This window comes from Mustela nivalis, assembly GCF_964662115.1.
Source record: "Mustela nivalis genome assembly, chromosome: 5".
Taxonomy (NCBI): domain Eukaryota; kingdom Metazoa; phylum Chordata; class Mammalia; order Carnivora; family Mustelidae; genus Mustela; species Mustela nivalis.
Window position 1 is genome coordinate 34,482,061 of NC_139024.1, and position 13,313 is coordinate 34,495,373.

Consider the following 13,313-nt stretch of genomic DNA (forward strand, 5'->3'; position numbering starts at 1 on the left):
ATTCTCCTAAATTTCCTTGGAAATATTATTTTTCCATGTTTATGTAAGTGGATAAGATGAGTTTTAAAAATCACTTTACCCCTTTGGTAGTGGATTACAAATGAACTGAACAATTTCCACCCTACTTTAGCATTTGCAGAATGAACAAATAAATATAAGAGGATCTATTGGTATTCCATTGACCTTTTTGGTGCAGACCTCATAAGAATCTCAAGGGCTAGCTTAGAGTTCAATTAATAAAGATTACACATAAGGAACAAGGTCACCTTGTTCTCCCTCCACTGAGTTTTTCAGTCTGTAGTAGATACTAATTACTCAACCAGTGTGGATATTTTATCTGTAAGCATCTTCTTATATACATTGATTTTAGAAAAAATGGATCTGTGTCTGGCCATCAAAAGGCAGTCATAAGATAAGGGTATTTTATTTTCTATATACTCAAATAAATGTATTAGTATCAGGCAAAGAACAGAAAATTTTAAATTTATATACCTGAGTGTATAAACATTTAGAGACATTGTGATTTTGTTGCATTTATCATTTTCCTATGATTTGGAAGGAGAAACTCCAAATATCAAGTCTATGAGTGGAAATGTTGGCAACTGTTCTCTGAGAGGTGTTAATGAGATACTGTTTTTGACATTTTAAGAAGGAATACAAAAGATGCAATATAAAAGGAAAAAAAGGGAAATAACCATAACATATACAGTTTTAGCTTTAAAAAGATGAAATTATCTTTCTGTAATAAAACCAAGTCACATATTCCATATGTGCACAAATTTAAATTAGCAAGAATGTTCTAAGTGAGGCACAAAGAGGTGAAGTGGCTCATCTATTCCCATGAATTGTTGTGAATTATTTTTAGTGATTTACATCCTAGAATAAGCCCAGAGAAAACTGCAAACTTTGTATAGGACTCTACATTCTGAGGTAACATGAGAAAAATCTTTATTCTTAACAGTTGGGCAAATATTTACTGAATAACTACTATTCACAAGCTTCTGAGAATGCAGAGATACAGGGAGCACAGACTCATTGTTCAGGGACTTAACAATACTTGGGAAGAACAGATACAAATGAAATTTGGTGTACTGTGGCAAAGACTATGATAGGGACCTGCAGAAAATCTCATGAGAATACAAAGAAGGTATGTATCTTTGAATGTCAATGAAGGATTTCACAGATGACGTCATGCCTCATCTGAATCATCTAGATTTCAACAAAGCACTTGAAATAATTCCTAATATCTTTGTGGCTAAGATAAGCATATATGGATAGTATTAATGTGTAATTTGTTCAATTTTTAGTTGATATATATTTCCAACCAAACAATACTAGTGAATATCTTTGTGTCAAACTGCAGGAGGCCTCTGATTTCTATTACTGCACTTTTCTTTGCATCATTTTTAAATCAACTATTTGATGACATGATATTATTTGATATACTTAATAAATTTGGAGATAAACTTAAATGGGGAATTCGAGCTACTATGTCATATAACTTATAAAGAGTTTCATAGATTAGGATACTAGGTTGAAATTGACAAGGGAATTAAATAGTAAAAATATAGAGTTAAGGTTAAACGTCCAGGGGCGCCTGGGTGGCTCAGTGGGTTAAAGCCTCTGCTTTCGGCTCAGGTCATGATCCCAGGGTCCTGGGATCGAGCCCCGCATCGGGCTGTCTGCTCTGCGGAGAGCCTGCTTCCTCCTCCTCTCTCTCTCTGCCTGCCTCTCTGCCTACTTGTGATCTCTGTCTGTCAAATAAATAAATTAAAAAATCTTTAAAAAAAAAAAAAAAAAAAAAAAAAAGGTTAAACGTCCACTGAGGAAGTAGAAACATGTAATGAATTTAGCTTAATAGACTTTTTGGTAACCAAGATCTAGAATTTATCTAAGTGAAAGATCATCATGGCTCATGTGTGATGGCAACATTGCCTGGAACATTAATGAAATCTAGCATTGTAAGTAGAACTATATAGTCCAAGTTTGGTGTGGGATAAGACATTTAGTTTGGTATTATAAGTGATACAAAGTGGAAAATTACCAGAGGACTGTGATTTAAAAATTATAGGTTTTAAAAATCATGCTTTACAGGGTCGCCTGGGTGGCACAGTCATGAAGTAGATACCTGAGCCACAGACTGCCTTAGGCTCAGGTCTTGATCCCAGGGTCCTGGGAGAGCCCAGCATCGGGCTCCCTGCTCAGTGGGAAGGAACCCTGTTTCTCTCTCTCCCAATTCCCTTGCTTGTGTTCCCTCTTTTGCTCTCTCTCTCTCTCTCTCTCTCTCTCTGTGTCAAATAAATAAATAAAATCTTTAAAAAAATAATAAAAATAAAAATCATGCTTTATAAATAAAAAGTAAACAAAATGAAAGGTGTTTTGAAAAAGAGCTCTCAGGGGCAGTAATGTGTGCCTAAAATAACCAATTATCCATTCTATTCATTCATTCATTCAATCTAGAAGTCTTATTTTTTCTTTGTGTTTTCTATTTCTCTGTGCTAGATTCGTGCTGGAAATAGGAAATGAATTCGACAAATAGCTAGCCCCTAGGTCCTCTTATTCTAGTACAGTATGTCTGATTTATAAACCAAGCCTATAGACAGTACTTTGAAGTTTGTGCTCCTCCAGAAATGGTATGAATGATTACGTCACTGGATTTTTACATGGAGAATTCTATTAAAAGAAACGGTACTTTAAAAATATTTAAGAGACTGCCTATGTGACTCAATTGGTTAAACGTCTGCCTTTGAGGTCATGATTGCAGGATCCTGGGATAGAGCCCTGCATCTGGCTCCTTGTTCTTCTGGGAGTCCGCTTCTCCCTTTGCCCCTCCCCCAGGTCATGCTCGCACTTTCTTTCTCTCCAAAATAAATAAATAAATAAATAAAAAGTCAGTGATGAAATACAAAATGAGAATACATTATGAAGGATACTGTACCTGGGAAGAAATATGAATCTTTTTTTTTTTTTAAACCTCAGAAGGAAGTACAGTGTTACCTAATTTCCTATGATTCCTTTTCATTGGAAGGTTTATTTCTGTTAGTTGCTGATTATCTTTTTTAATTTTTATTCTTTTTAAGATTTTATTTATTTGGAGAGACAGAGAGCGAGCGAGAGAGAGATGATAAAGAGAAAGAGGGCACAAACGGAGAGGGGCAGTGGGAAACGGAGAAGCAGACTTCAACAAACTACACAATAATACATATTATTATACTAATATTGTATTACTGCTGAGCAGGGAGCCTGACAGATGGCAGGCTCAGATCATGACCTGAGCTGAAGGCAGGCGCTTAACCAACTGACCCACCCAGGTGCCCTGTTGAATATCCTTTTTTAAAGACGATTTTTTATACAAAATTCCTTCATAGAGTAGGAAATTAGATTATATTTTATCCTAAGGATCTTAATTTTTATTGCATTTGTTTTGTAATATTCACTGAAAGTTGTTATCAGCTTTCACCCTCCCACTCCTCTATATCACAAACGAACTAAAAGATGTCTTGGCCTATAATCTCTCTTCTATAAATTTTACTCACTAACTCATTCACTCCTGCACCAAATATCTTTTTAAACTATCTTTTATGCAGTGGTATGCAGGTAAATATTTAATAACTAGCTCTCGGGGAAAAGATTCGATTTGTGGTGTTTGGTGAATTCCACAGTGTAAATACTTTCACTAAGGCCAATTTCAAGTTACCAAAGTATGTCACTGAAAGCAGAGTGCAAAGAGAGGCACACAGGGCTCTCTCAAGCTATGATGCTGCTCTGTGATCACATCAGTGCTTGCATGATCCTAACACTGTACTAAGTACCAGGTTATGAAGATGACTAAAACTGTTCTGCTCTCAAGGAAGTCTCCTTCTACTAAGGAAGAAGAGGATGTACTACCTGACACTACTCATCTATTCTCCTCTGTAAGTTACATATTGGTTAAGCATGTGCATACTAGATGCTGACCTGCATCCTCTAACCCTGGGTTTGACCTTGGATTCCTTCAGCAAATTGTTTCCTATTTATCATGTGCTTCACAGTACATGTTCCATGTCTTGTGCATAGAAGATACTCAATAAATGGTTGGTAAATCTAACGGATGAAATTGTTGAAAAGAGCTGTCATAATGCATTTATTCACTCTCCGTTAAACAGCTGTTTAAAATAATATTTTGGTAACTCACTTTTTACGGATCCTTATTCACTTAATATCTTTGAGGCCTCTTTTATTTTTTTCCTTGGAAAGAATAATTATAGGCTCATAAATAAAATAGACACAAAGAAAGGCATATTTCAGCCTTAGTCTTTGCTGTAGAGATCTTTTCTGTTTTATACATCTTAATTTGTAATCCATAATTTATGAACTCACCTATGCAATTTCTTAACATACATTTATGTGTTTATTGCCAGGACTGGCATATCCCTACTACTTGTCTGGAACATGCTTTATTCAATCCCTATGGTTCTGGACAATGTGGCCAATCATAATATCCATTCCCTCTCATGCAGGGAGAGATACCCAATCTGCATCCAATGGTAGTAGTCACATGGGAAAGACAAATGAGAGCAAGGAATAATCCACAGAAAGAAACATTTTTCAGGGAGATCACACTCCAATAAACACATTTTATGGGGCGCCTGGGTGGCTCAGTGGGTTAAGCTGCTGCCTTAGGCTCAGGTCATGATCTTGGGGTCCTGGGATCGAGTCCCACATCTGAGCTTTCTGCTCAGAGGGAGCCTGCTTCCCTCTCTCTCTGCCTGCCTCTCTGTCTACTTGTGATTTCTCTCTGTCAAATGGATAAATAAAATCTTTAAAAAAAACACATTTTATGAAGAAAAAGTGACTTTATCAATTCACTCACCAATTTAATAAATATTTGGTAAGCACCTTTAATGTGTAAGAATTGTAGTAAGTCCTGGGGGATACACTGCTTAGAAAACAAGATACAGTCTCTGATTTTATGTGGAGGAGGAGAGATATTAATTGTACAACCTCATAAAAAAATGAGAAATAATTAGTATGGTGCCCAGAGGGAAGTAATAGTATGGAATATTTTAAGAATAAAATGTGTCTCCTGAATAAATGAGGAATGGGATAAGGGATGAAAGCTAAACAGGAATTATGTAAAGAGGAGGAGTAAGGCTCGGATAACCCAAAAAGAAGAAATAACATGCAAAGAGCCTATAGTGAGTCGTAGCAGGACACAGTCAAGTGTGTGAAAGAAGCCAGGCAAGGCTGGAGCACACACAGCTAGGAGAAGTGTAGTATTTGAGAATTCTAGAAATGTTGGCAGAAATCAGATCATATAGAGCTTTAAGATCTATAGCAAAGATTTTGGTATTCATTTTAAAGTTATGAGAAGCCACCAGAATAGCCACTGCAATTTACATTTTTATGCTCCTGCTTTAAATAAATATAACCAGAAACCCGATAACTATATTTTTGTTCATTTTTAAATTGTGGTATCAAAGATAACTTTACTGGTGCACTCAACACTGTTTCATTATATTTTCATGAAGACGTAGATAGATCTAGTTCTTTCATTTTATCTGCCATTTAGAACTATATTATAAGAATATTTGGAACCTCTTAGATGATTACAAGTTTCTCTTTGATCTGTTAAATGGTAAATGTGTCAATCAGTTTTTTACTGTTAAAATATCATTGTATTTTAGGATATATGTACCTAGCTATAATGTATTTTTTAATCAAACTGGTTATAATGTAATATCTTATCAAAAATCATCTCTGTATTATGTTTATAGTAGCACTAAAATTTGCATTTTTCAAACTGTCTTGATCTGATTTAGGCCCAAGGTTATACTCACAATATAAAATTAGTAAGAAAACTTTATTTCTCAAAGTATTGTCTCCCTCAAAAATTCTTAAAGATTTTAAATATTTTAAAATTCTGTCTTATAAAACAATCCTATCTTGGTGTTGTCCCTCCCTACATGCTTTTTATTGGGAAAATTCTCGAACTGATAGAAATGTTGAAGCATTATTACAAAGAATATTTGTACACCCTTCAACTAGCTTCATTGTTTAACATTTTGCCATATTTATTTTCTCACTCTTTCAATTCTCACTCATCTGTTCTTTTCATTCTCTCTCCTCTCAGTCTCTCTTTTTAACACAAAAGCATATTTCAGGTATGATACCTCTTAGCTAAATATTTCAGTTTAATTATCTTAAGCAAAAGAGTATCTAATATGACAACAGTGCCATTATCATACCTCAAAAATGCAATAATAATGGCATGTCATATATTATGACTTTCATGTATAAAGTTATTTCAATTGCTTCCAAAATATATTTAAAATTAATTTTTTTTTGAGCTGGGGTACAATCAGAGTTCATGCTATTGGCTATTATCACTGTGTAGTCTTCTTTAATCTAAAATTATCCCACTGACTTTGGGGTCTTTAGTTATTTGCTTTATTTCACAAAATCAAAGTTTTTGAAGAGAATGCAGAAACCTATTTCATAAAATTACCCATGTTCTGTATTGAATTTCTCACAGTTAAGCTGAGGTTGAACATTTATGGCAAAACTACATAGGTAATGCTCTACATTTCTTATTGCATTGTACTGGGAGTCAAATAATGTTAGGTTGTCTTTAATTGACAAAGCTATGTCTTACCACATGGCTAAGATGATGCTGTGGATGTATATTGTCCCCTGGTTACTTCTCTTTGTTGGCAAGGTACTGTTTTAATACACGTTATTGGATAGAAAAACATTTGTGCCTCTGGTAATATACTGAAAACTCAGCTCAATTTCCCATCTTGTCTAGGATAAGACCTTGTCTCTGCTGTTAAAAACTCAGACCACTGTTGTACTTTTGGTCTAACTGCAGGAATATGGACCAGATTAATCTTCGAGACTGAAACAACAACAAGAAAAGGAAAGCAAAAAAAATACATCAAACAGCAGTTTAGACATCAGATTATCAGGAAGCACAGGACAGTGTTCCCTGAGAGAGGATAAGAAAATAAGCCCCACAACTTTGCGCAGGTTCCTACCAGGCGAAAAGTTGCAGACTGCAGCATGAGGAGGGGGAACCCAAGTGGACATGGTGGACTTCCTCAGTTAAGGAGTCAGATTTACGAGTTCAAGGGAGCCAATAAGCTAGAATTCTCAGGTATGAATTACTGAAAGGAAAGGATTTCACAGCAAATATCTGGAAATTAGCAGAAGGTCCCCTCAGTTGACTATAAATGAGCAAATATGTATGAGGAAACTCCCCATGGTGGGAAGAAGAACCACCCAAAAAGAAGAGAGGAACAATTTCATATATGGTCACAAATAGTTTGTGTTCCATCAGACAGAATGGGAAAACATCTCATAAATAATGAGGTATTGTGAAGAGTATTCAAAAAAGCACTGGGAACAAAATTAGTACCTGAATAAAAGCTGTTCTGGTCTCATCTAACAAAATCTGAAAGCAAACCTCAAAAGGAAAAAAAGTTAAACAGTTTTCAAATAACTTAGATGTCCTCCAGAATAAAGCTCAACAATGTTTATAGACAAGCAAAGCTATTCAGTATCCAACAAAGCAAAAATTTATAATACTTGGCATCTAATTAAAAAAAAAAAAGCGTGTGAGGAAGCAGGAAAAGATGATGTTCCATATGTTTAATTAAGATAAGAACATAACTAAGCATTTTAGAAACATGGAAGATTTTTTAAAGGACTCATATCTAACTTCTAGAGGCAAAACTTTAATTTTTGATATTAAAAAAATACACTAAATGGAATAAACCACAGATTAGGTACCACAGAAGACTGATGGTGGAATTGAAGCTATAACAATGGAAACTATTTAGGATAGAACAGAGAAAAATGGGACGCCTGGGTGGCTCAGTTGGTTAAGCGGCTGCCTTCGGCTCAGGTCATGATCCCAGCGTCCTGGGATAGAGTCCCACATCGGGCTCCTTGCTTGGCAGGGAGCCTGCTTCTCCCTCTGCCTCTGCCTGCCACTCTGTCTGCCTGTGCTTGCTCTCGCTTCTCTCTCTATGACAAATAAATAAATTAAAAAAAAAAAAAAGAACAGAGAAAAATGAGCAAGTCATCAGTAGCTCTGATAAACTTTAAGCCATCTAATATACATGTAGTAGGAGTCCCAAAAGGAGGAAGAGACAGAAAAAAAATTTGAAGAAATTTGAATGAAAACTTCTCAAAGGTGATGAAAGCAATAAATCTAGAAGACCAAGAAGTCCAATGAACACTAAGCACAAAAAAATATGAAGAAAATTGTATCAAGATATATCACAATGAAATTTCTCAAAAATGAAGATTTTAAAAGCAAAGAAATAGACATATCATGTATAAAAATGAAAATAAGAATTACAGCAGATTTTTCATTGGAAACAATAAAAACCCAACAACAGTGGAGAAACTCTTTAAAGTACCAAACCCCAAAATCTTATACTTAGAAAGAAATATCTTTGAGTAATCAAGACAAAATAAAGATTATCTTAAAATCTTAAAAGCTATAACCTCCACCAACAACATCTTTATTATAAAGTATAATAAAGGAATGGCTTCAACAGGAAAAAAGAAAAAAGATCCCAGATGAAAACTTAAATCTATACAAAAGTATGAAGAGCATCAGAAATAATAAACATATAGATAAATAAAAAATAATTATCTATTAATTTTAATCTCTACAAAAAGACATTCGCTGGTTAAAGCCAAAACAAAAACAACATATTGTGGACGTATATGGGGAAATAAAATGTATCATAACAACAGCGCAATAGTTTGTGGGAGAAAAACAGAAGTCTACAGTTGTAATGTTCTCATACTATATATAAAGTGATATAACATTACTTGAAAGTGGATTTTGATAAGTTAAAAGCATACACTATAGGGGAGCCTGGGTGGCTCAGTGGGTTAAGCCTCTGCCCTCAGCTCAGGTCATGATCCCAGGGTCCTGGGATCGAGCCCCGCATCGGGCTTTCTGCTCTGCAGGGAGCCTGCTTTCTCCTCTCTCTGCCTGCCTCTCTGCCTACTTGTGATCTCTGTCTGTCAAATAAATAAATAAAATCTTTAAAAAAAAAAAAAAAAAAAAAAAAAAGCATACACTATAAATTTTAGCTAATAAGCCAAAGAATTTTAGCTAATAAGCCAAGACAAAAATAAATGACAAAATATATTCAAATAATGCAAAAGAGTGCAAACCTTTAACTTTAGCTTCTGAGTTTATGAGAGTGGCATTTTTTTCCATCAAGGAATGAGGGCTAGATTTTCAAAATAGGTATTACAGGAATAACAAAAACTAAGAATTGATCTTCTTCCACATGCATAATTGTCTGGCTCCTTTCTGATCACCATGTGTTGAGAAGGCCTGTGTCCCTCTGCCAGTTATATGGGAGGTGCAGGTGCTAACCAAAAATTGGCAGGCTGCACACTCCTGAATTGCAGGAAACCTATATTCTGTGACAACGGGATCCTGCTGCTACCATGTGCCTTTTAATACCTGAATGCAGTCAGTCTGTTCTTTTTTGTGAGGGCTAAAAAGAGAGGCCAAGAAGAGGAAAGTATCAATTGAGAAAATGCAAGTGTTCTTGATAGATGAAGATTTCTTAGTTTGAGATTAAAGGTTAGAAACAATGTCAAGAACTCAGTGATTAAAAGGAGTTTCTCATTAAAAAAAATAAGTTAGGTTCCTAGTTTATGCTAATTCCAAAATTAAACTCCAGATGGATTATATTTCCTAATTATGAAAGGCAAAACCATACAGTCAATGGAAGAAAACATAGGAGGATATCTTTCTGACCTTAAAATGGAGAAATATTTATTAAACAAATTACATTAGCACAACTAAAGGTAAGAAACAAAAAAGAAAAAAAAAACTTGATTGATTCTCTATGCGAAAATTAAGGATTTCTGTTCTAAGACAAGTTAATAGGTGACAAATTGAGGGAGAATAATTTCTAATCTGACACCCAATGGACATTTATAGTAGAAAAGAAACAAAAACAGTGAATCCCAAATTAAAAGAAGGGAAGCAAACAATTATGTGGAGATAAATGAAAATGAAAGGAACACTGAATATGTCAAATTCCAAAAATAGAAATTTTGAAAATACTAACTATTGTCAAGGATGTATTGATGAGGGAGCAGGAGGCTGACTGAGGACAAAGCAAAAGCTGGCACCCTGCACCCCCTCTCCACCCACTCCCCTTGGTAATGTGTGTGACATTCCTCGGGCACCCCTGATTGCCATAAGTGAGAAACAAACAGTTAACTTGCAGAAATTACAATCCTACAAGACAGGAGTCTCCCTTGGTTTACAAATGTCGTAGAGATCTACAAACAAAGAAGTTACCTTATCAATAGCACAATTTCCAGAGGCAAATAACTCAGTTCCTCAAGCCCTAATGTCTCCCTCCCCACCATAAACAAAAGTGGAGGAGGCTGAGGTAGAAGGGAATGTAAATAGTGTTAAACCTCTTCTAAATCTAAATCTCACTAACAAATATGCTTGATAGCAGGATTGTGACATCCCACCAAAAATCTCCCAACTATCTTGATGTTAATGGCTGGCCTAAAAACAGCATTGATCAAGCCACAAGGGCAAGGGCAAGGCAGTTGTAATTTGTAGGCCGCTGGTATCCTGGCACCTTGTAGGCCCTCTTAAACATATGAAAGTTCCATTGAAACCTTCCTTCCCCTCCCCTTCCCCCAACCGCAAGGTACATAACCTGCCATCCCTCACAACCTGGGGCAGCAGCCCTTCATGCCCATCATGCCCACAGGTCCTGTCCCGGTGCTTTAATAAACCACCATTTTGCACCAAAGATGTCTCAAGAATTCTTTCTTGGTCATTGGCTCCAGACCTCAGCCCACCGAACCTCACCTAGAACTTCATCAGTATGAAGAGAGGTACCTTTTTTGCTCTCTGGAGAAGAGACTGGTATATTAAGCCTACACATGCAACCTGTGATTCAGAAGACTCTGTTCCTGGGTTTGCCCAAGTTCTGATTCATGCTGCTTTTCCAGAGTAATTATTAATAATGCCCTTTTCCACTCTCAAAGTTATGTCAGTATGGACAATAAGTTGTCCAATGACTGTCCTACTAATGACTAAGCTATTCAGTACCTGAGCTTCTGAAGGAAACTCCCACAGGTCTGTGAGAGGATATGTATGAATACATCCATCACAGTGTTGTCTGTGGTAGTCGAAAACTGAAGGCAACCTTGATGTCCATTTCTAGGTGAATGACTAAAAGATGTTTAAAGACTGCAAGCCACGAAAATACTAGCAATTAGAAACATTAGCCTGCTATGTATTGTGAAGGTAGAATTTATTTACAGTTGTACTGTAATTTGTTAAAAGCTGAGTATTAGAGTGGTCAGTCCCAAATGGGTGTGCAATAAAATTACCTTTGCATCCTACAAAAAATATTCACTCACCTTAAAATCCAGCTAAGGTCAAGCTTTGAAAAGTTTATTGATAAACTCTGAGAAATTAAGAAAAACATTTTCTTTTTTTTTGTTTGTTTTAAAAAGATTTTATTTATTTATTTGACAGAGAGAAATCACAAGTAGGCAGAGAGGCAGGAGGCAGAGATAGAGAGAGGGAAGCAGGCTCCCTGCTGAGCAGAGAGCCAGATACAGGGCTCTGAGATCATGACCTGAGCCGAAGGTAGAGGCTTAACCCACTGAGCCACCCAGGCACCTCAAGATAAACATTTTCAACTGACAAAGATGGTTAGGGGAAAAACAATTTTTGGCTTTAGTTCTTTATCCAAAAATCCTTTCTTCATCAGAAAGCTAGGTCTCATTTTAAAAAAGTACATAACACTTCTGAAATATACCAGATGGTCTTTCCAGGAAATTTAGGTTTTTTTATTTTTTTATTTTTTTATTTTTTTGCCAAAATTCTCTGGGGAATCAACCCAAACTTATTTTGGACGTAAAAAAAAAAAAAATGGGAAGATATGATCTTCTATACAGCCCAATTTTTAGTGTGATTAAACACTTTAGTGTCTTATTTAAAATACTTTCAATGTTGCTACGTAATTTTTGGAAAAACAATCCCATCATCATGGGTAGAATTAAGAGGCCAAAGTCTTCACTACTTATCTATTGAATTGACAAGTACATACTGAAAGGTTAGAACTTAATTTTGGGAGTTATATAATGGCATGCGAGAACTAATGTTTTCTCAAATTACTATTGCTCATCTCTGCTATGCTTAGCACATGGTAGACACTCCAGAAATAGTAGCCGAAAGAGTGCATGTATGAAAGTAAGAAGATGTTTCAGCTAAGTGAGAGAAAAATTAGTACATTACCTAATAGATTACTTAAAATATATGAGGAGTTATTTTGCCAAAAGAAGTCGAATTTGTTTTTTGGAGATCCGGTGATCAGGGCTCCAGTCAATGATGGTGACTCAAGAGAAGTAGAAGTTAACTCAGTATAAAGAACTCTTATATAATTAGAGCTTCTTTGAAAATGGAATGGAAACTTGAGGAGAGAGTGTGCTGCCTGATAATGAAGGGGTTCAAGCGGTAGTCCTGTGGTCACTCCACAAAGATGAAAGAGAAGCCACCAGAACACTGGATGAGAAGTAGAGCTAGGTGACCTGTCATCAACACAATTAGGCTGCCCTGTGTTCAAAGGTCCACTCTAAGTGATGTTTTCTGCATCTAGAAACCAGAAGAGAATAAACAAATGGTCATCAGTTTCTTTTATATCACCTGCTACCCAAAAAGATTATCTTTTTGTTTGTAATTCCATGATTTTGGCCTATCCTGGTTAATTAATAAACAAAATGATTTATGGCAAGGCAAAGCCCTCGTGTGGACTTATGCATTCTGAAATATTAGCGATATATGGGACTCACATATTAATTTATTCTACAATTTCTTATTCAATAGTTTTTTAAAATGCCCACTTTACTTTAGACCCTGGTGATACAATATTGACCAGAAGAGACAAAATTTCTGCTCTCAGCTGAGTTTTGGTGAGAGAAAGCAGGTAGCAGCACATCAAAAGACAAATAGAAAAATTTCAGAATGTAGTAAGTGAGGAGAATGGACAGTAAGGAGACCAAAGTGGAAACACTGAAACCAGCTAAGAAATTTTGGAAGATCTCTTATTTTTAGCACTTTGGTAGACTAAATAACCAGGAAAAAAAGACCCTCCTTGTTAATGCGACCAAGAACATTAACTGTCTACAAACAAACAAACAAACAAACAATGTAGGGAGGTAAAATATGTAGAAGTCTGTTTGAAGAAAATTATAAAGCTTTATTAAAAGACATGAAAAATATCATAAATAAATGGAGAGTTATACCATGTTAT

The 13,313-nt window shown here is 35.7% G+C and overlaps 1 protein-coding gene across 3 annotated transcripts in view; it reads right to left on the reverse strand.

Annotated features, from left to right (window-relative positions):
• FUT9 (fucosyltransferase 9) overlaps positions 1–13,313 on the reverse strand; it is a 199,141-nt gene that overhangs the window by 110,795 nt on the left and 75,033 nt on the right. The window contains exon 3 of one of the 3 annotated variants that reach the window (XM_082732125.1): positions 12,614–12,655. The exons of the other annotated variants lie outside the window; for them this stretch is intronic. Within the exon in view, the coding sequence (XP_082588251.1) occupies positions 12,636–12,655 (20 nt within the window). The 3' untranslated portion in view covers positions 12,614–12,635. Of the gene's footprint in view, positions 1–12,613; positions 12,656–13,313 lie in introns of those variants that run through there. 3 annotated transcript variants of the gene reach the window in all.